The sequence below is a fragment of the Myxocyprinus asiaticus genome, chromosome 35 (assembly GCF_019703515.2).
Source record: "Myxocyprinus asiaticus isolate MX2 ecotype Aquarium Trade chromosome 35, UBuf_Myxa_2, whole genome shotgun sequence".
Lineage (NCBI taxonomy): Eukaryota > Metazoa > Chordata > Actinopteri > Cypriniformes > Catostomidae > Myxocyprinus > Myxocyprinus asiaticus.
Genome location: NC_059378.1, coordinates 22,979,914 through 23,002,541, shown reverse-complemented (window position 1 = coordinate 23,002,541; position 22,628 = coordinate 22,979,914). Strand labels below are relative to the sequence as shown.

At 35.9% G+C, this 22,628-nt stretch overlaps 1 protein-coding gene across 1 annotated transcript in view; it reads right to left on the bottom strand.

The window, feature by feature from the left end:
* The window catches only part of LOC127426589 (AT-rich interactive domain-containing protein 3A-like), a 66,609-nt gene that overhangs the window by 14,506 nt on the left and 29,475 nt on the right, over positions 1-22,628 (bottom strand). Inside the window, exons 3-4 of the mRNA XM_051673492.1 lie at positions 20,506-20,788; positions 954-1,026 (exon numbers count right to left, since the gene is read on the bottom strand). Coding sequence (XP_051529452.1) covers positions 954-1,026; positions 20,506-20,788 — 356 coding nt within the window. The remainder of the gene's footprint in view (positions 1-953; positions 1,027-20,505; positions 20,789-22,628) is intronic.

Below are 22,628 nucleotides of genomic sequence, written 5' to 3'. Positions count from 1 at the left end.
AATGTCCACGCATGTGTACTCAGGGTCGCACAATGACATATATAGTCTAATTATATTTTACATATATACTACTTTAAATATAATATGGAAAAAATACATATTTATAATATTTATTTACTATGTTTTCGACTATGTTTCGTTACATAAACTATGGTGTTTTCTAGTTTTTTTCTTTCTTTTTTTTTTTTTTTTGTAACTGATTTTTTAAATGCTGTCAACCCATTTTAAATACTTGAGATTGTTTTTGTGCCAGATAAATACTGCTCTGAAAAAAAAAAAAAATACAATTATAATCTAAAAGCAATATATTTAAAGACATATTATTCCCCCCCTCCCCAAATAGGTTTGATATTGCCCAACCCCACAAATAGCTTCAATGTATTTAGCAACTATTTATTAGTATAAAGGTAGCAGCCAATTACTTTTTTAAGCTACATAAACTGTTGTTTAACTACTTTAAATTAGCCTATTTGCTTGTTGCTTGACAAGTTTCAGTTTTTCAAACTAGCTTCCCCAGCACTGCAGCTCTTTTTATTTAAAGCACAAATTCATAAAACATTTCTTTGCCAGGTTATTAATTTATTAACCAGGAGAGTGGCTAACAGGTGGTGTAGAGCATTTTCATTGCCGTGCGATGGCCAGTGCAGCATTTTTGAGTACATGTACAAGACAACACATGCTCCAACAGCTCCAAGGCCAGATCGTGACAGACATGTGTTCACACTCCCACATTTATAAACATACACATAAGCATGTACGAGCTACTGCCCTGCTGTAGCATAATATAAACAGTGGAAACTGCAGCTCTTTGAGTTATTGTCCCATATATAAATACAAATACACATAAACATCACTGTTGTGATGTGAAAGATGAGCCAAGTGCTGGTTAATTTGTAAGAGGTCAGGATCATAAAGAGTGCAATGATTTTGAGTAGGAAAATTGGAAAATCTACCTCTTTTCTGCATAAAGCTGAACAGATCATCCAGGAACTCCTTCCTCTTTGGGTCATTGTCCAGTTCATAGAGCTGCGCATGGAAAAACATAAACAATAGACAAAAAGGTGCATTTTTGGGCAGCCGTTTGCAATTTTTCATACTCAAATTTAAAAGCTCACCATTTACACATACTGTAGACTAATTGCCAAAAATTGGTGTCTTTTTTTTTTTTAGACTCTTGTATATGTTTACAATCTTATAATGAATATAATTTTTTTTTTTTTTTTTTTTTAAAAACACAAAAAAAAAAAAAAAAAAAAAAACTTTGTAACCATGTATTTCGGGATTTATTCACTCCATCTTCCTTCAAAAAGTCTTATTTTATTCCACTAGATGGCAGAAAGTATTAGGAAAAAAAATTCCTCTATCATCATCCATCACAAAATGCTGATCTAAAACGTAGGTGGTGCTCTAACGCATTCCAGCCCAAACAGATGTGCTTGTCCACAGACATTCAGTCTAATTTTCAGTTCATGCACCACCCCCATTGTTTCATCGAATGTCTCGGCCTCTGAGTGGACTAGAAGCTCAGTCTGTGTCATTATATCCTCCTCTTTGCGATGATTTATAACATTTTATCATCCATAGTTGATAACATATATTTCCGGTGATTTGTTTAGCATGCTTTTCCTGCTGGACCACATATTTTGTTCTGGACATCTAAGATATAACATTGGATTACTCACACAAGCAAGCTCACAAACAAGTGAAAATGGCTTATTTTGTAGAAAACAGCCTAATTGATTTCTTTCTTATTTTCTTTTTTTTTTTTTACAATTTGTTTATTGAGATGTAACAAATTATGCCAGTATATTACAACAATATTATAAATTAAAAATAGTTAGATCTCTTTTACATAATAGTAATAATTATAATAATAATAAAGGGAAAAAAAAATAAAAATAAAAATAATGGCACAGGTCAATTCAAATAGCTATACATTAAGAAGGGTTGGAAATAGTCATGCATAAAAAAGAAGCAAATAATGATATAAAAAGGGGTAATTTAGGAAAAACAGTAAATATTTAAATGACTAATGGTTTAGTAGTATAAAATGTGGGTGAAAATAAGTTCAGAGAATCAAGCTATTTTATCCCTTTCTACCTCATTCATTATATTACTAAAATCCGAGTTTGAAATAATGGATATAAAGGGTTTCCACATATTCTCAAAAAAGGACAGTTTACCTTTCAAAATATATGTAATCTTTTCCATCAACAAACAAAACAACATATTATTGATCCACTGTACAATAGATGGCCTTTCCACTTTCTTTCAATACATAGCTATTAGACGCTTTGCTTGAAGTATACACATGTTACGAGTGCTGCTACAGTATATAATATTCTCAGGAAAAATTCCCAAAATAAAAATTTCTGGTTTCATTGGGAGATTAACAGATACCATCTGAAAAATGAGTAAAACTACCTATTTCCAAAACTTCTGCAACTTAGGACAGTTCCACAAGCAGTGCAAAAGTGTGCCTTTATCAGCTGAGCATTTCACGCATGTGTCTGGAGTGTTCTGACAAATTTTATTTAACCTAACTGGAGTAAAATACGTTGTCATAATCCAGTTGTACTGTATTAATTTGAGATTACTGTTAATAGTTTGCGATTGAGCTTTCATACATACTTTTTCCCATATATCAAAGGAAATGTTCATTTTTGTGTTCATGTCAATGTTCTTCTCTCCAGGAGATCAATTTGGATTCTGAAGATTCTTTAGAGTATAACTCTACAATTTATAAAACATCGATATTAAGCCTTTAGATTGGGATGACTTTGATAGTAAAATTTCAATAGGAGTCTTAATGGGTTTTGTAAGCTTTGTAACTTGGTAAGAAGAAACATAGCTCCTAAATTGAAGGAATTTAAAGAAATGTTTTTTGGGAATATCAAACTGTGCTACAGTCTCCGCAAAGGACATTAAATTATTTCCTTTATAAAAATCCTCAATTTTTTCAGCCCTTTATTATACCATAGCTCAAATCCTGAGTCTGAGCTGGCTGGTTTGAAACTCTCATTTCCCCATACTAGGAAAAAAACATGATAAAGTATTTGACTGATCTAAATAATTATGCACATTGCACCAGACTTTAATTGTATTAATGAGAAAATCATTGAGATAAAATATCTTTGCCTTTTCTGAGAGTTTTGATATCTATCGAATAAAGATAAAGATTAAGGCGTAATTTTGACTTATAAAGAAAGATTCAATGTCCAACCAAGATGGGCGGGCTTCAGAAGAGAAATAGTATAATGTAAATCACAATTGTGCTGCCCAATAATACCACTGGAGGGTGGAGGGCACAGAGGAATATTTTGAAAGAGGTATAATATTTTAGGTAATACACTCATTTTTATTGCATTTATATGTCCAATTAACGATATGGGTAGGCTTTTCCATTTGTCGATTAATTTGGAGATGTTATTTAAAAGGGGTTGATAATTTGCCGAGGATATACAATCTACATTAGCTGTGATTTTAATTCCTAAATAAGTGAAGGAGTCTACTACATTAAAGTGAGTAACAGCTGATAGTTGACTATCATCCTTATTCAATAAAAGAATACACAATTTAGATTGATTGATTTTATAACCAGAGAAGTTACCAAAAATTGAAAGAAGTTGTATTAGGGAAGGAATGGAGTAAGCCAAACCTGTTAGATGTGTACAAAGAAATACTTATATCTGTGGTGTTTAATCTGATGCCTAGTATGTTACAATGAGACCTTACTGCTATGGCAAGTGGCTCGATTGCTAAAACAAAAAGAAGAGGTGATAGGAGGCACCCTTGACGAGTGCCCCTTTAAATATTAAAAGCCCTGGAAACTATACTATTAGTAAGTACTTCAGCCATAGGACGCGTGTAAAGTATCTTAATCCATTTACGAAAAATGTCTCCAAACACAAATCTTTTCAGGACCTCAAATAGATAGGGCCATTCCATCCTGTCGAAGGCCTTTTCAGCATCCAGGGACAGAATGGCCGTATCAGAAGCTCCCTTTTTAAGATATAAAATGTTAAGCAAAGTTCTAACATTATGGAGACCTTGCCTGCCCTTAATAAATCCGTTTTGGTCTCGATATATTATATCGGGTAAAAATGCCTCCAACCTCCTTGCCAGTATTTTACTCAATATCTATATTAAGTAATAAAATTGGCCGAAATGATTCACATTTGGTATTTATTTTATTAGGCTTAGGAAATAACGTAATGAGAGTGTGTTATATCTATGTCCAGAGACAATTTTGCCTCTTCAGAAAGAATAGGTATGGGTAGACTATCCAGAAAGGTTGTTTGTGCACCATTGTTTAAATATTCAGAGGTGTATAAAGTCTCGTTTATTTACCGGATCACTTGTGATATTGCCATTATTATCTTCAATAGAATTTATTATTCTTTCAGATTGATTTTGTTTAATTCTCCAAGCTAACAATTTCCCAGCTTTTTCACCCTGATCATAATAATTTTGCCTTAACATCATAAGACTGGCTGCTGCTTTTTTGCCAGATAATTAATTGTGTTTAGTTCTAAGAGTTAACAATTCTTGATGAATGATTAAATCATCTTTTTATGATAAATTGTTTTCAAGAAGTTAAATTTTTGTATCAAGTGCAGTCATTTCTTTTTTGTAGCCTTTTGATTTACTGCTTGTGATGCTTATAAGTACACCTTTAATGAAAACTTTAAAAGCTTCCCATCTGATACAAGCTGAGGTTTGTGTTGTATTAATATCAAAATACATTTCTATCTGTTGTGTGATATATATTCAGAGTTTTTCGTCTAGGAGCCATTTAGGGTGAAATCTCTATTTTGGAGGATTACCTAATAACCTAGGGTCTGTGTAAGTGAATAATATAGGGGCGTGATCTGAAAATACTATTGTATCATAAAAGCAATCAGTAATATATGACATAAGTGTTTCTTAATTCTGGAATAAGACTGGTGTGTTCTAGAAAAGCAAGAGTACTCAATATCCTTAGGATGTAATTGTCTCCATATTTCTAATAGGTTTAAGTCCTTTATAAAATAATGAAGGATCTTTCTGGTCTATCTATGTGACTGATCAAGGCCAGAAGAACGATCTCTAATTGGGTCCAGTGTACAACTGAAATCCCCACCAATTACACAAAACCCAGAAAGGCTGGATAAAGTCAGAAAGAGGTTACTATAGAATTCTGGGATGTCCTCATTAGGGCCATAAATATTGACAAGAATCTGTGATTTAGACAGTAAAGTCCCTAGAACAATTAAATATCTACCTGATGGATCCTGTATTGTCTTAGCTATTTAAAATGGAATTGATTTATGGATCATTGTAATAACCCCTCTTGCTTGAGAACTAAATTAAGCTGAAAACACTTGACCAGGCCATCTATTACATATTCTACAGATATCTTTAGACATTAAATGTGTTTCCTGGAGAAAAACAATTTTAGATTGTAGCCGTTTTTTCCTAGTTATCACTTGTTTGATTTTAGTAAGAGTATGCAGCCCTCTACAGTTCCAAGAAATAAACTTAACCCCAATAATCTCTGCCATATTTTATAGTATGAGATAATCCAATACTCTCCCTAGTTTTGAAACAGAAAATCACCTGTACCTTGTGACAATAAAAAGTAAAACTGAAAAAACAACCCAATTAGAAACATCAACCAATAGAAACATTTTAACACCACAACTGTGTATTGCCAAGAACCACCAGCAAATCCACACACTACTTCTAACTTCCCCCATCTAAATGGTACGATGAATCGCATCCCACCTGAGCTCCGCTGAATTTACCTTGTCCCCTTATAAGGAATACGTCCTATTGATAATCGTTCGTTATTCACATATTCCTGATTTGGTGTGAACAAATCGTTGAAATAATGTCACCAGATTACATATTCGTTAGAAAGTCGTCAACTTCGGTTGGAGTTTGAAAGACGTGAGGTTGGCCATTAACAATCACCCGAAGGCACGCTAGAATGATGAATCCATACAGTAGGCACTTAGCTCGCAGCTTCTTCTTGACTTCATCGAATTGTCTATGTTGCTTGTTTACTTCAGCAGAAAGGTCTGGGAAAAACATGACTCGATGATTTTGGAACAGCACATCTTTCTTCGCTCTGGCCACATGCATTACACGCTCCTTGTCTCTGTAATCCAAGAACTTCACGATCATCACTCTCGGAGTTGAATTCGTGTCCGTATCAGACCTTCACATACTGCTAATTCTGTGTGCCCTCTCTATGGCCAGGGGCTTTCGCAGTGGTCAGCGCCTCAGATAACCAGCTTTCTAAGAATGCACATGCATCACTGCCCTCAGATATTTCTGGTAAACCTAAAAGTCTCAGGGTCATCTATTTTCCAGGTAAGTGCAGCAACTTTCTTTTCGAGCGCGCTGGTTGTCGATTGAAATGTAGTATTTGAATCTTTGGTCTGTGAAATGCGTTCCTCCGTCTGCGTCAATCTTCCGAAACACTCTGCAACTTGATTTTTAACATCTTGTACAGCTGAAAGGACGGTTTCAAATTGAGAGGCCATGTCGACTCTCACTGAATGTATTGCTTGAAGGACATCACTTGTGTCAGCGTGGAAGCCGCTAGCTTGATCTTCGGTGACGAGTTCTCTTCGCCATACTCAACACGCGACAGTTCTTCGAGGCCCTCAGAGTCCGACGCAATATCAGTTACTTTTTTCAGCTTCTGCTTTGCTGGTTTAGGTGACAGTTCAGACAACATTCACTTAGGAAACAAACTATGGTTGAAGTTTGAATGAAACAGGGATAAAATTTAAGAAATCTCTATACCAATTACAACGGAGCCAACTCGTGCGTCTCCATATCCAGAAGTCCCGCCTAATTGATTTCTTACAGAAACCATATTTCACTTTGTGATTCTTTTAAAAATCTTTCGAACTGTGGTATTAGGGCAACATGATAAACTGTTCAGTCGCATTCCTGAGAATGAGAGCTTAATTTGATACAACTTGTCTATTTAAGTGCTATTTGAAAGACTTTTATTTTCATATTATTATTTCTAGCACATGACCTCTAGGTGGCGTTAATTTGCGACAGATGCTTTCAGGCCTTTTGTTTTTTTATGTAACTACTGCAGAAGTGATCATCTATGGTTTTCTATAAAAAGTTCAGATTCTAAGCTTTCAAATGATACCACATGCCTGACTTTCGTATTCAGAGACTTGAACATTTAGAGTGTACATTTTTTCCACGACAAAGCAACTTCACAGAGCTGAAGAGATTTAAAGCAATTCATAAAACTGTGTACAGTATATAATAAACAGTGTTCAAAGCAGTAAGCTAGTATTCCATTTCAAACATTTCATGTATTTGTAGCACAGATGGAACACTGTATTGACCAATCAGCATTCAGGATTTGAACTATTTAAAAATGATCCATTAACGATAACATTAAAGAATGAAATATAAAATTGTTGGTTTAAACTAAAACAATTTTAACTCTTGGTATTCATTACAAACATGTGGACACCTAAATGATAATAATAGCAGGTGCCACCTCATGGGCCAAAAGGTCACGCTATATAATCACGCACAACCGGAATAACAGTAATGGTAGCTGAGCAACGGGGAGCGATAATCGTCTCATTCTTTCTCATGGAAGCTTCTCTTTCCCTCCCTTCTCATTTCTTCCACTCTTCCTGAGCTCTAATTAGCCACACAGAGAGCTCTTACAGTCTTCTATCAGCGGACTGGGCAGGGGGAGTGGCTGGGTGGGTACAGAGGTAGTGCTGAGGGCCAGCGCAAAGTTAATTACAGGATGTATGTGTTTTTGAGCAGTGCCACATCATAAATCTCTCAAATGACTACTGTCTTCTTTCTACATTTTCTATAAGGCTACCCCCCACTCCATATTTTTACCCACTATTCCACTGTTTGTGTCCCTTTTTTGGGACTATTGACACTTCATAACTCCTCACCATTCCAGGCCTTTTAAAAATAGCCTCACAGAATGCTTAAGGATATAAGAATTTACCGATTCTGGATACGATTACACATAATGATTCTGCTTTTTTAATAATTCCATTAATGATTATTTTAGTACTTTAGTGCCTCAAAAATGATAATAGTCCTCCAGTGGCCATTGCGATGAAACAGCACTTTTAATGGTTTGACCACTTTTGCATCGCGCAGTGTTGATGTGAGACAGGTCTTATTTACACCTGCAACTGTAAGTGGTGCCAGTCACGAGAGAGAACCAGAAGAGATCTCCAGCGCACATCTGATCATATCTGTACCACTATAAAGCAAGCAGTGGTCTTTATAATTTTATTTCAAAAGGATCTTGTTTATTTTTTTATATATTGAAAATTGTAATCCTGCTAGTAATCCCAATTTTTACCAAATGCAACTGTAATCTGAATACGTTGAGTTTTTATGTAACTGAAACGGATTACAGTTACACATTTGTTTTGTATCCTGATTATGTCACGCTGTTACAAGTATTCTGTTACTCCCCAAGCCTGGATATGACATACCATTAGTACAGTGTTCCATCTACATTTGTGGAAGATAACAGAATTGTTAACGCAACGGAAACAGTTTTCAGTGTCTAAACTGAATAATAACTGGTTCTCGATCCCCAACCCTAGTAATGCTGCCAAACACTCAAGTCAAGTTACTTTTTTAAAAAGACAAATCGAACAGGTTCCTTTATGTAGCATATCAGCGCCTGTTAAATAAAGAAACAGGCAAACATACTGAGCAGGCAGAGAGAATGTATAACCTCTCGGCAAAACATTAAGAGGAACTAACCACTATGATTCCAACTCTCGTTCCGAGATCACACCTACAGGGGCCCCAGCTCTTACTGATGGACAGAGTGGTAGATCCTTTTGTCCCAAATTCTGCTGATAAGCCCTGAGCCCCCTCCCTTACTACCGTGGAAACACATCTGTTTATCTGTTTGAAGCTGATGGAGGGAGAGCAATCTGACATTAACCTCAAATGTAGGGTGGAGTAATGTACCAGAAAAGTACTGCTCACTATAACATCACAGACAGAGGTGGTTGGATGTTAATGCTTAACTGGAGCAGATTTTAAGCTCTAAATGCTACATCAAACTTTTATTTGTTTTTAGGGCTGTCAGTCGATAATTTGTTTTTTTAATTACGAATAACTGCATAATTTTTCATAGTTAATCTTGATTAAATGAAGATTTTGAAAGTACTGAAATTTTACTCTCTATATATACACTACTTTTCCTGTCAAAAAGCGCTTATTTCTTTCTCAGGAAAGAAAAGAAAACAATATGTAACAATAATGCTTTATTAACATTTTCCAAACAAAGCCTTCCACAGTATAAAGATAGAAATGCACTAAAATAGCACCAATTTATATGTTTTATATGATATTGGATAAAATAGGTGGTAAATTAAAAGAATACTTAAGCCATATTGAAAAATCTCTCATAATCTATTCATGCTCATGTCGTTCCAAACCCATATGACTCTCTCTTTTGCTAAAGACAAAAGGAGATATTTTAAAGGATGTCCCATTCACTGATTACAGTACAAATGGTAGTTGATAAGTGAAATAAAAAAGGACCAAAAAGTGTCATAAAAGTGGTCCATGCAACTTGTGGATCATATTCCAAGTCTTCTGAAAGTGTCCGATAGGTTGTGGTAAGAAACACACAAAATGCAAGTTATTTTACAGGACAGCCATGGTGGAAGATTCCACAGTAAAATATCTTCGATTTCAGGTTCTTTTTTAACCAAATGTATTTTATGCCTGAACTGTATAGTAACCCTGATTAAGGCTCTTTAGCGCAACACGTCAGTGGTAGTTTAATTAAATGTTGCCTAGTAGCCCAATTCTTTTAATTACGGCTTTTTTTATTTTTTTTTATCTATACACCATACCTCACTTGAGTGCCTTGGATTTGTTCTTTTCATATTGTAAGCCTTTCAAAAGACTTGGAATATAGTGCTTGAGTCATAGGGACTACATTTCTAATAATTTTGTGGTGCTTTGTTGGTGTTTTTTGGAGCTTAACTGTCATTATAGCTGAAAGAGCTGTATAAACATTATTAAAAAAAATAATCAGAAAAAATAAATTACATACAGGTTTGGAACGACATGATTATATAAATGAGGGGATTACATTATTTACTGGAAATAAATGAGGCCCGAATGAGGGGAGGGTGGTTGCTAACCATAAAAACACACAAGAACAGTATTGATCAGAGACGGCTGTTGAAGCTCACTTCATTTAAATGGTGGGTTTGCCTTAGTTGATTCTGGTTTCTGAGAAAAACTGGAGGATCGCACCCTCCCTAACCAAACCACGCCCTCCCAGAAACACCTGCAGGGAACGACAAAATGGATTTAGCAAACCTGAAACTCTGAACTCGGGCTTAATTATTCAAATTATTTATTATTTTAACCCATACTGAAAAATTGTAGGGGCTGTAGTCAAATCTCTAAGTTTCAAATGCACTCAATAGCTGGAATAATTTTTTTTTAATAAAAAATTAAAAATAATAAACGCTGAAATAGGAAATTAGGAAATCAAGTTGGTGGCCAACAATTATAAACCATTCTCTTAATTACCCATTTTGTTTCCTTTTGACTTGATCGGTTTAGAAATAAAACCACAGTGTTTGTTTAATGTACCACAGTGAAGCCTTTTATCAAATCACAGTGTCAGACAAGACAAAATTTATGTCTGCAGTCACAGAAACGGCAGAAATATTATTTGAACAGGCACTGAATGGCATCTCAAATTTGAGACGTTTGCTCTAAGAGAAATAAAGAGAGCAAAAGGGAGAGAATATCTGCTCGGTATCAAGTTATATCAGTATTGTAACAGCTCCAGTCATTCAGACATGCACCCTGAACCTTGACTACTTCCTGTGGCACGTGTGGCCTATCCATCCACATAAATTTGCTTTAGAGACTTGTCCACCAGCACTCCTTTGTTATATCACAATGGGAGGAGGTGTATTTTAGAGTATCTGTGTGAATTTAAAAGCTATGTAAATTGCTGGATACTGAATACCAAGCACATCAAAGATGAGGAAACACATTTAAAGATGAAAATGCTCCCAATTTTCAGCTGCTTTTGTGCCACTGCGAATGACTTTATCGATAAAAAAACAAGGGTATAATATGAAACTACTGAATTACAGACAATTACGTTTAAAAACAAGAATATTGAGATATACAAATAAGATGTCTATGAGTTTTGGGAGAGCAACTCGATTACGCAACCCGCAATACTTCATGAGAGTGGGCGGTCCCTGCTAAGCTCTTTGGCCATAACTTCCACTTCCTTGGTAAAAGCCACTTCTCTGATCTGCAGACCTCTCTACAGCATTCTGTGTAGTTAAGTTCTTCAATGGAAATTTGGCTATTAAACATTTTATTTTCTTTTTTTTAATGAAATGAAAATCTCAGTGACTTGTGGTTTGTGACAGAGAAAAAAAAACAGGGGGTTAAAAAAGTGCTAGTCCAAGCTTTTCGGCCATCTTTGTTTACATTCCATTGCTTGTTGGGCCGTCTGGCTCAGTGTCTAGAACCTTAAACCCCAATCTGACATCAGCTCACAAGCAACAGCAGCATGGCCTTGAAATCATCTAGGCAGCTATAAACTACTTCCCTTAACAGTGATTCCTGTCTAGGATTGGAATGAGTCTTATGTGCAATTAAAGCTATTTGATTGGCAGAATACCTAAAGGAGATGTCTGTCTGAAGCAAAATATGGACACATGATGTCATGTCAACATAAATAAGACAAAGTGCTTTCATGTAGACTGTCGGTACATCTACCTATTCAAATTTTTGACCCTTTAAAGACTTTATTTCCCAGACAAAAGTGATGAAACACCTGAGTGATAACAGGTCAGTGGCAAAAACAAATCTGTTAATTAGGCAAATAAGGCAATGATATGTTTTTACATCAGAAGCTCCAAGAACTTCATTTGTTTAAACAAAGAGTGGAACCTGGACGCATCTAACTGCTCAAACTATAAAAACAAAGTGATACAAAAAAATTATTAGTAAGAGTGTACAGCAATTCAACAACAGATCCAAATATAAAACTGATACGACAATAATGTACAATTCGATGTTATTAGAGAGATCATACAGCAATTTGATAACTTAAAAACTAAGTGATGATACTATACCGCAAAAATAAAGTAATGATTCTGTATGGCAAATCAACAAATGATTAAACTATAAAACAGTGCCCTCAAAATTAGTGCGTTAACGCATGCGATTAATTAAAAAAATTGAATGCAGTAATTTTTCTTAATTGCGATTAACGCATTTACCGCTAATAAAACATAAAACAGCAAAAACATTGGTGGGACTATGGCAGAACCTGTGTGATGTGTCCGTCCGGAGTCATTTGACTGACGCACACACCACAAAACACACACACAACAGCAATTGGAAAGGACCTCTTAACGCTATTTGTATGTACAAAGCAAGACTTGTGACAGAAAGCAAGTACTTTGCAGCCTCTGTAAGGTGAAATTTAATTACCACAGAAGCAGGTCAAGTCTTAACTATCACAAAAACGCAGAATGAGACGTTGTCTGCACAGCTTTTCATGTGGAGATGAAAGCGCCGCTTGACGCTGGTGCTGAAGCCCTGATCATTGACGAAAATTGCTGTAGCAAAGCGGATACACAGTCTGTCACTGATTAATACCATGGAGGATGAGATTTTACAAGATTTAATGCTCATTGCAATGAATATGCAAACTATGGGGGGGGGGGGGAGGGGGGAACTAGTTCTTTCAAATAGTCAACCTCCCACTTCGACTTTCGAAAACGTTTAATGTTTTTTGAATTGTTGCTATTTTAGAGCATTTTTATCTTTATACTGTGGAAGGCTTTGTTTGGAAATTGTTAATATAGCATTATATTGTTCAATATGTTTTGTTTTCTTTCCTAAAAAGGAAATAAATGCATTTTAAGAAGAAAAGCAGTTTGTATAGAGTAAAATTTCAGCACTTTCAAAATCTTTCAGTCACGATTAACTGTGAAAAATGATGCGATTAATTGCGATTAAACAATTTTATCAACTGAAAGCACTACTATAAAAACAAAGAGATGATTGTTTATGGCAAATCAAGAACTGCTCGATCTTTAAAAACAAACTGACAATATTTTACAGCAAATAATAACTGCTCGAATTACAAAAACAAAGTGACAACAAAGCTCTGAGTGCATAGCAATTCAGAAAGTGCATGAAAAGTGTGATCTTTGAATCTTGTTGGATATCTTGAGGAAACAGTGGATCAGACCAGCTACTAATAAACATATAAAAGGGGAAATTAGTGTCCAAACTCCACTTCAGTGCAGTGCCTTTAATGGTCATGCCCCTCAATCTGCAGTGCACAAATCAATGTTTAAATGTTAAAACCACTAAAATGGCAACTGAATTAATTTTTAAAGAGCTCTTTCCTTAACTGTCTATCTGGGCTCCCTTTGCCCTGCTGTTCATGTTTACAGCAGATACATCAAAGAATACTTCTGCTTTTCTTCCACCTCAGGAAGTTTGCGTTAGAGGAAGGAGTGTGTATTCTTAGAGCTGCAAAAGAAGAAATATTTTTTTCCCTTCATACAGTATTATCATATCCTTTTCATATAGAATCCAGTTAGTTATATGACAACATGAACTGAAAGTAAACATAATTAACCAGATACAAGAATATTACAAATAACTGTAAAGCAATAAGCCGTAACGCATGGCCTCAAAATGCTTCTATTTTTTTTTTTAAACAGCAGTGATAAAAAACACAAATGTTCAATAGTTACGTTTTCTAATAATAAAACGAATAAACAATTCCTCTGCTAAGTAATACAGTTCATTAGTCTTACAGTAGGCTGTAAGACTAACAACAAAATGTGCGATCACGTGCGTTGAACGTGGCTCAGCAAATCATATCTCTAAATTTTATAGAATTTGTTTTTATTAGATGTATAGTTCACAAATAACATGTCCATGAACTTTATTTTTAATCAACATGAAGAATTTCGGATGTATGAGGGAAAGGGCATATTAAGTCTGGTCAACTGTTTTTCACCACTTTTAATCCCCTTTTAGCCTTCAATAGTTAATTTTAAATGGTCCTGTGGTGTGAAAAATTAATTTCCAAAAGTATAAATATTCCATGTATTCTCTCAATATGAGTGCATAAAAGTTGAATGCATTAAATTATACAAGAATTAGCAAACCTTGTGCGTCAATAAAAAAAAGTTACTCAGAGTTCCTTAGAGGACAAAAATGTCCACGTCAGAAAACTGCCATAATAATTACATATTAATATTATTTTCTACTTTCAATGAGGTAATTTTTTTAAACAACATCAGTCCTGATCATAACTACCAAATATTCATTCATTTTCAAGATTTTAACCCTTTAAATGCCAGTTTGTTTATATAATGCCACTGTTGTTTTTTTAATTAAAAAACACAAAACATTTATTATTTTCCATATACTAAATGCTAAGAGTAAATACTTTTTGGGATTATCACAGTCTGGGACACGTCAATGATTAGCAACAACATTGATTTTGATGCATTATTATTTTTTGTGCAGTGTCAGATTTAAAAAAAAAAACAAAACAAAAAACACTCTCAGGACCTAAAATATTATATATTAATATTATTTTCCACTTTCACTGACTTAGATTTTTTTAACCAATATCAGTCCTGATCATAACTACCAAATATTCATTCATTTTCAGGATTTTAACCCTTTAAATGCCAGTTTGTTTACATAATGTGTGTAATGCCAATACACACACACACACATTTCTCAATACACACATACAAACACACTCTGACATCCATACCAACACACCCACACAATATTAGCTGCATTATTTATTCAATTGGCTTGCAGTGCTCTATAATACAGCAAACAGAAAATAGGAAAAAAGCATGTATTTCCTCCATAGGCCAAACATGAGAAAAATGGTGCCATCTGGTGGAAAATATTAAAAATGTCATAGGATTCATGATTTTATGCTTTAATGGCACTGGGATCAAATATCGCAGTTTTAATGGGTTTCAATGGGGACATTTTTGTCCTGAAGGCCCTGAGTGTAACTATTTTGTGTACACAGTGTATTATAGATGTATTTTAGGAACTGGAGGTTGAAATCTCAAAATTCCCTCAAAAATACACACCTTTGGCAAAATTTATGCCGTTGGCATTAACTCAGCCAAAATGATCGAAAAACAAAAATGTCCCGAAGATCGCACAAGGATTAACTGAAAAATAATGGCTAAGTTACGAAAAAGCTACAAAACAAATACGTTTTTAGATGTCACAATAAGCAGTGTTTCCAGGAAGAGGAAGTTACATCAAAGCACTCAGACAGTGGGTACGCATATACACGTACATATATCTACCTTTATGAAACAAACTTGTCTTTTGGAGATCTTGTTTTCAAGCAGACGGCTTGAAACCCTCAGCAACAGCACCTCAACATGTACGGAGAGTGACATTTGCATAGGGACAAAAATCTGCAGCAACACTCATTCTTAATTTACCTAAAAATTAGAATTCTGTTGTCAGGGACTGACAGAATCAGTCAACATTCACTTTCACTGTGTGGAATAAAAAGATGCAATGAAAGTGAAGGGGGGATGGGGAAAAAAAGAAAAGAAAAAGGCAAATCAAATCATGCCCAATTAATTAAAACCACAAACTTGGCCGGCAGCAAGAAAAAACACATCCGCATTGTGTTAATGATTACATGTAATTTTTGATACCAGTGAATAAATCTGTTTCTTTGTTCAATTCAACTACATGGCAGGAACAGATAATTACATCAGAGACATTTGGCAGTGCGCCTTTTGTGAGATTAATTAATATCTGCATCAAACAAAAGAAAAACCAGAAAGATTTTAATTTTGGCCACCTCCCAGCTGTTTGGGGTGAGAAGCAGCTGTCAGTTTTTTGACACTTGCAGTGTAATACCTGGGAAGTGGAAGATTTTTAGTTTGATAGGAGTTTGCAGCAATGAAAGGAGTTTTATTAGGGGAAATGGGCCAGAGTTCAGTTTGGAAAGCTTCCAGCTGTGGCGGCTGATAAAGACTTTGGCGGGTTTTTTTTTTGGTTTTATTGCTAGGGTTCAGATTATCGCTTTCCCTCAGGCACATTCCTCATTGCCTCCACCCACCTGCTCAAAATAAACCCACTAGTTTTAACCCAAGTACGGTAGCGCTCGCTCTCCCACAAACACAACAGTTACAGAAAAGATTCGTGGGAAGTAATTGGTGGGTGTGCTTTTGTGTTCTAGTTTTCTGGAGGGGGTTGGGGGTGAAGTATACATTATACAACAATTTAAGTGACACCCAATGATTGTTAACATCACCTCAACCGTACAGAGAGTTCTGCACAGTTCGATTGTGTAACTGCCCACAATATTCACATATTCTGGCAATGGCTTGATATGAAGATCCTGCTTCAAAATGAACGCCCCGATAGCATTTCTGTTCCTCGCCAACCAACAGTTGTAAACACCCGTGAATGCTTCATTCAGCACATCACATGCCCAACATACACAAATTACATGACTGTGTTCTCAAGCATGGTACAAAATGTCCAAATCAAACATGATCCTTGAAGGTGCACTGAGTGAAGAAATGAATAGTACTTTTGGGGAAAAAAGATCTCTGAAGGTTTTGATCAGTTTTTAGAAATCACACAAAACAGAAGGAAACATTTATAATTAACAGTGTTTAAAAAAGTTTTGCATCAATCATATTTAACAAATCGCAAGCATTAACATGTTAAATTCAAAAGCTCTAGTCAAGAACACCAAGTAGTCTGATTTTTATTTTACATGGAGCTGGGCTACATAATGGGGACAGACATGTTGAGAAGTTGTATGACCAGCTGAATACTACTTATTTTATCTTGGTTTAACTATTCTGTTATTAGACACTTCGCTCACAAATAAACAACTATGGCTAACTGGGAATACTGCATTTCTACAATGACATCTACTGCATTTGCGTGATGCTGCATCCACGCCGCTAGGTGCCATTATAAGTCGATTGCCAAATCGGCCAGTGCATCATAAACATAAAAACTGTTTGAAAACTACCTTTATTGATGCATAAAGTTACAGTACTTTTTAGGGCACACGATGTGTGTATTTATCTGGAGTAAGCAATATTGCGACGGCAGGAGGTGCGGGAAAGCGTATTCACAAAAACGCACATGCAGCTGTGCTTTAATAAACAGTCACCATTCCATAATCTATCCTGCAATTAAAGGAATAGTTCACCCAAAAATGAAAATTCACTCATTATTCAATTACCCTGATGCCATACCAGATGTGTATGACTGTCTTTCTTCAGCAGAACACAAATGAACATTTGTAGAAGAAAATAGAGCTCTGTTAGGTCCTTACAATAGAAGTACATGGGTGCCAGCACTTTGCTTCAGAAAACATTAATTGATCGTCTGGAGTCACATGGATTACTTTTATGCTGCCTAAATGTGACTTATGGACCGTCAAAGTGAATAATGAGAGAATTTTCATTTTTGGGTGAACTATTCCTTCAAAGGAAACCAGATATGAACCATCTGATTAAAGGAATAGTTCACCCAAAAATGAAAATTCTCTCATCATTTACTCACCCACATGCCATCCCAGATGTGTCTTTCTTCTGCTGAACACAAAGACAGATTTGAAAAATATCTTAGCTGTGTAGGTCCAAATTTTCATGCTTCAAAAAGGACATAGCATAAAAGTAATCCAAATGACACCAGTGGTTTTATCAATTTCTTCTGAAGCGATCCAGTCCGTTTTGGGTGGGAACAGACCAAAAAGTAACTCCGTTTTCAAATGTACGTCTTGCCATTGCAGTCTCTAGGCACGATCATGATTTCAAGCTTGATTACACTTCCTAGTGCTTGACTCAGGCGCAGGAAGTGTAATGAGCTTGACATCATGATAGCCAAGGAGACTGCTGATGTCAAGATTTATAGTGGAAAAAAAAGGATATTTTGTTCTGTTCTCACTCAAAACTGATTAGATCGCTTCAGAAGGTTTAAAACACTGGAGTCATATGGATTATCCTTATACTACCTTTATGAAAGTTTGGTCACCATTCACTTGCATTGTGTGAACCTACAGAGCTGAGATATTCTAATAGTCTTTGTGTTCTGCAAAAGAAAGAAAGTCATACACATCTGGGATGGCATGAGCGTGAGTAAATGATGAAAGAATTTTCATTTTTGGGTGAACTATTCCTTTAATCTCATTTAATGAGATTAATTGACAAAACAACCTTAATCCAATCAGGCATCAGGAAAAGTCAAAATAAGATCTTAATCAGAGACGAATCACTTCTATTAAAATGAATGGGAGAACTTGGAATGGTCAACGGATGTAGAAAAGGAAGTCCCGCCTTACAGGTAAAAGAGACAATCACCTTTTTGATACAGACATCGTATGTCAGTCAACTTGAGAACACGCATGCTAAACCAGCCACATAAATAGTTTTTTTTAGCATGATCTGAGCTAAAGAAGCACAATTTATGATATCATCATTGTTACATTTAACTGCTGATTTTAAATTTTAAGTTCTTTGATTGTAATCTTGACCAACCGTTTTGGAAATGTAGGTTTTTCTCCATTCAAGTAGATAAGAGCTGTACTTTTATGCCGCTTGTTTACATAGAAAATATTTGCCCAGTCTGCCCAGGAGCATTCCAAAGATGGCCACCGAGTGGACTGACTTGCCTTGAAAGGGACTGTCTTAATGCAACAGTGGTAGTTTAGCATAATTAAACACCAACAATATATAGTTTCATACTTCCTGAAAAATATCATGCTGCATTTGCCCTGCAGAGAGGGGAACCATTCAAAAACATATCATGTAACTAACTGACAGGAGTAGTTGTCATGACAGCTGCTCTAGACAAATCCTCCCCATTGGCTTATTTTACAGGGAATAGAAATTTAAAAGGGAACTTAAAAAGACTCGAAACTTTCTGTTCGAAATTCATGAAGACAAATCAACATTTATCCTGTGTGGGATTGTTGTATTTTGAGATAATCAGTAATTACGCCTCAAAACCACTTAATTTCAAGTCACAAGTGTATCACATCATCACAAGCTACAGCCTGGACTTATTATGGGCTAAACCACAGCTCATCTACTGCTTTCCAATGTATATGGCTCAGTTTTTACAAATGGTATGAGTCAAAGTCTGCAAAGTGCTACTGAGGTGAGAAGCAACTTGTATATGTAAAACCCCCCCAAAGAAACCAAATAAATAAAAAAAAAAAAACTATCACAGCAAATCGTAATGTATTTACTGTGTAATACACTGCTCTATTAAGAGGTATTTGGACCAATGAGATTTAATTGTGAACTTCATTACCCAGTTATAGACACCAAGTAACTGACAAAATGTCTTGCAGTTAAGCCCCAAGTATACTTAAGTTGCCTGCATTGCCAATCACTTCGTGCACAGTGTGCGTGATGTAAATTTCATCATCAGCAAAGTCTGTGTGAAATGTCCACAGACGTCCCAGATTTTCTCATCAGCGCATGCGCCAGCCGTTGACTGTAGTAAAAGAGTATCACAAAGCAGTCGTAGTGCGCATGCGTCGAACGCATTCGTATTCGCTAGTGGTCAAAAGAGTACACTTTGAAAAAGTTCCAAACTTCCAACAACATCTGTATTGTTGCTAATGACATTTAAATCAAACACGGTATTACAAATATACTTTTTATCACTCTCAAGGAGTGGGCACAAAACTGGCTTACTGGTGCAGTTTTTATTAAACTTATTGGCCAAATAAAAGCACTTTAAAAATCATTGCGATATTCACAGTATTTGTTCATTTTGCATGATCAGCAAAATAATATAAAATATATCAAAAATATATTTGGTATATTGCCCAGCCTTCTTTGCCTTTCAGCGCTTTTGATAGTCGTGGCTGGTTGGGAAACAATGGGAACATGGATGAGATATAACTTTGTGCTCGTATCACACATGGTTGGGAGGCAAGAGGTTCTGATTTACAGAATGCCTCTGGCTGTATACAGCTTTCTTCTGGTGTTCTGCTTTCATAACCTAATTCATAAAATCCTCTTAAACACAGCACAAAACATTGCACCTTAGTGACAATGGACAGATAAGTCCATTTTATTTCCTCTAGTCTACATCCTGCACTCTGTCGTTGCTTGCAAAATTTATTTGTAAAAACAATGTTTTGGTCTAACAAACATCTTCAGGAATAATGCCTGATGAAGTTCATTAGACCTCAACAATTTTTAAAGGAGGTCATTACATGGAAATGTTGTCATTTCAAATAAATACATGCAAGCGATGAAAGTGAGGCCAACAAATTCTATTCTTTTCAAATTATTTATTCAAAGCACCTGCTTGCAACCATGCAGGTGTGATTTCTTCATTTGCATTTCCTCTAGTTTAACATCACTGTGGCATATAGGACAAAGGATTGTCAGAATTACAAAGAATTCCCACCTGTCTGAACTGCTCTTCATAGGTCAAGTCTGCATGGTCCTGCCCATAGAGAGGTCCGTGGGACGAATGAGCAGGGTGAGTTGACACCCACGGTTCGGTTTCAGAACCAGGCCGAGCTTTAAGCAACTGGGAGTGAGGGTGTAAACGGCGGTGGGGTAATAGGAGGATGCCTCTGCCCGGGGTGACAGCCTCACGACCCGACGGAAGCCCTTCATCACCCAGATCATCATCATAGTCCTCCTCCATCTCTCCCTCAAAATCATCTTCATCCCATTTCTGCTTTCTGTCCAGAAACACAAATTTTGGTGTAAAATCTTACATTTAAAGAGTTCTATAGGCTTAGAGTTAGAAAGAAAATATTCACTTAATCAAATCATTTCAAAGTTCAGTTATAAACAGAAACTACATCAGTTTTTTTATTTCTTTATGAACAACAAGCACTACCAAACTAGATTTGGACATTTTCTGAAGAAAATGCGAGTAGCGTTTGCATGCGCAAAACTTGTCACCACAATGGTAGGGTGTTGGGGGTGGTTACCAGTGCGTTGCTATGTGGATAATAAGGTGATCTGAGTGGTTGCTAGGGCATTGCTAGGTGGTTTCATACTAGCCCAAGTCACATGAGCCAACCCTAGGGATGGGCGATACCACTTATTTTCTTTTCGATCTGATGCCAAGTACATTTAGGCCAATATCACTGATATCGATACAATACCTCTACTGAATTTCATTTTTACACATTTTTTGGATATTAGGCTGCTTTGTGTACCCTTTAAAAATGAGTTAGTATAAGCCACATATAAAACCTTAAAATTAACCATAGATATTATTATATGGTTAATATTACTAAAACCAAGTTACCATATGGACACTACAGTAATGCTGATGTAAAACTATGGTTAATTGTATCAAAACCTTGGTTACTGCCAAAAAGAATGAAAAAAAAAAAAAATGGTTACTACAGTCGTGGTTCCTACAGTCATGGCTAATACAATATTACTACAGTAAATCCATGGTATGTTTTCATAAAGCTATCATTTATTAACGAGGATTACAGATCATTATCAATGTTTTAACAACTCTGAATTTAAATAAACCTGTAAAAATGTCACACAAGCCCATTATAATACAAGTCACGTCTAGGTTTGGCATTACTTAGTGTGCATAACTCCAGATGCTGTTTTTCTGTCATTACATCAGGAAAGCACTGCTCTCTCTTTGAACGAGTGCTATGACTGAAAGGGTGAGTGCTGTCTAACTGCTAGTGTATTTTAACATTTCTGCACGTCAAAATGAGTGGAAGAAAAAATAGTTCAGGTGCCATGCAACAATTCCCTAATATAATATTTTTTTTTCCACTTCAAAGCTTATTAGATGCATTAATATTCATGTAATCTAAATAATAAGATCCCTTGTTAAAAAAATTATAATTCAGAAACTATATTTTTATGTGAGGATCGATATTCTTGATACCACATCAGTATCGAAGTATCAATACTTTAGTATTGATCCGCCCATCCCTAGCCAACCCCAAAGCTGCTATCATTCTCTGGTCCCTGGAAATAGCTCAAGTCCCTACTTCAATGCAAGTCTAAGGAAGTTTTCGCCAGTTTGATCACCCACCAGGCAAAAATCATTAAGGCCAAAACATACTCTATGCAAGTACATCCACGCAGAGCTTCTAGATACGCAAGGTTGATTTAATTAGTTCCAAAATACCAGACCGCAACTCATAACTCAATGCAAATACGCGTTGCATTCTCAGCATGGCCACAAGGGGCGAAATAGCAAACATTTGTGTGAATGTCCGCTTCTATGGCGAGTTTTCTCTTTTAAGCCAATTACTGTCATGGCGGAGCAACAGTCTGAAGAGAAAATTGCTGAGCAAGTAGGTTAAATTCTATTTATTCATAGCAACTCACCCTGTTGAGTACTGAGGTTTGTTACTGCCAGAGTAACGCAAGAAGGCACGTTAAGCATGTTCAACCGGACGGCACATTGGAAATGCGTTGGCTAAACGCTCGGATCTGCGTAGGCATACTTGCGTGAAGTATGTTTCTGGCCTTTGTGTGATAACTTTAACACTTACACCCAAAGTGTACTTTGGTCAGATGTGAACCCTA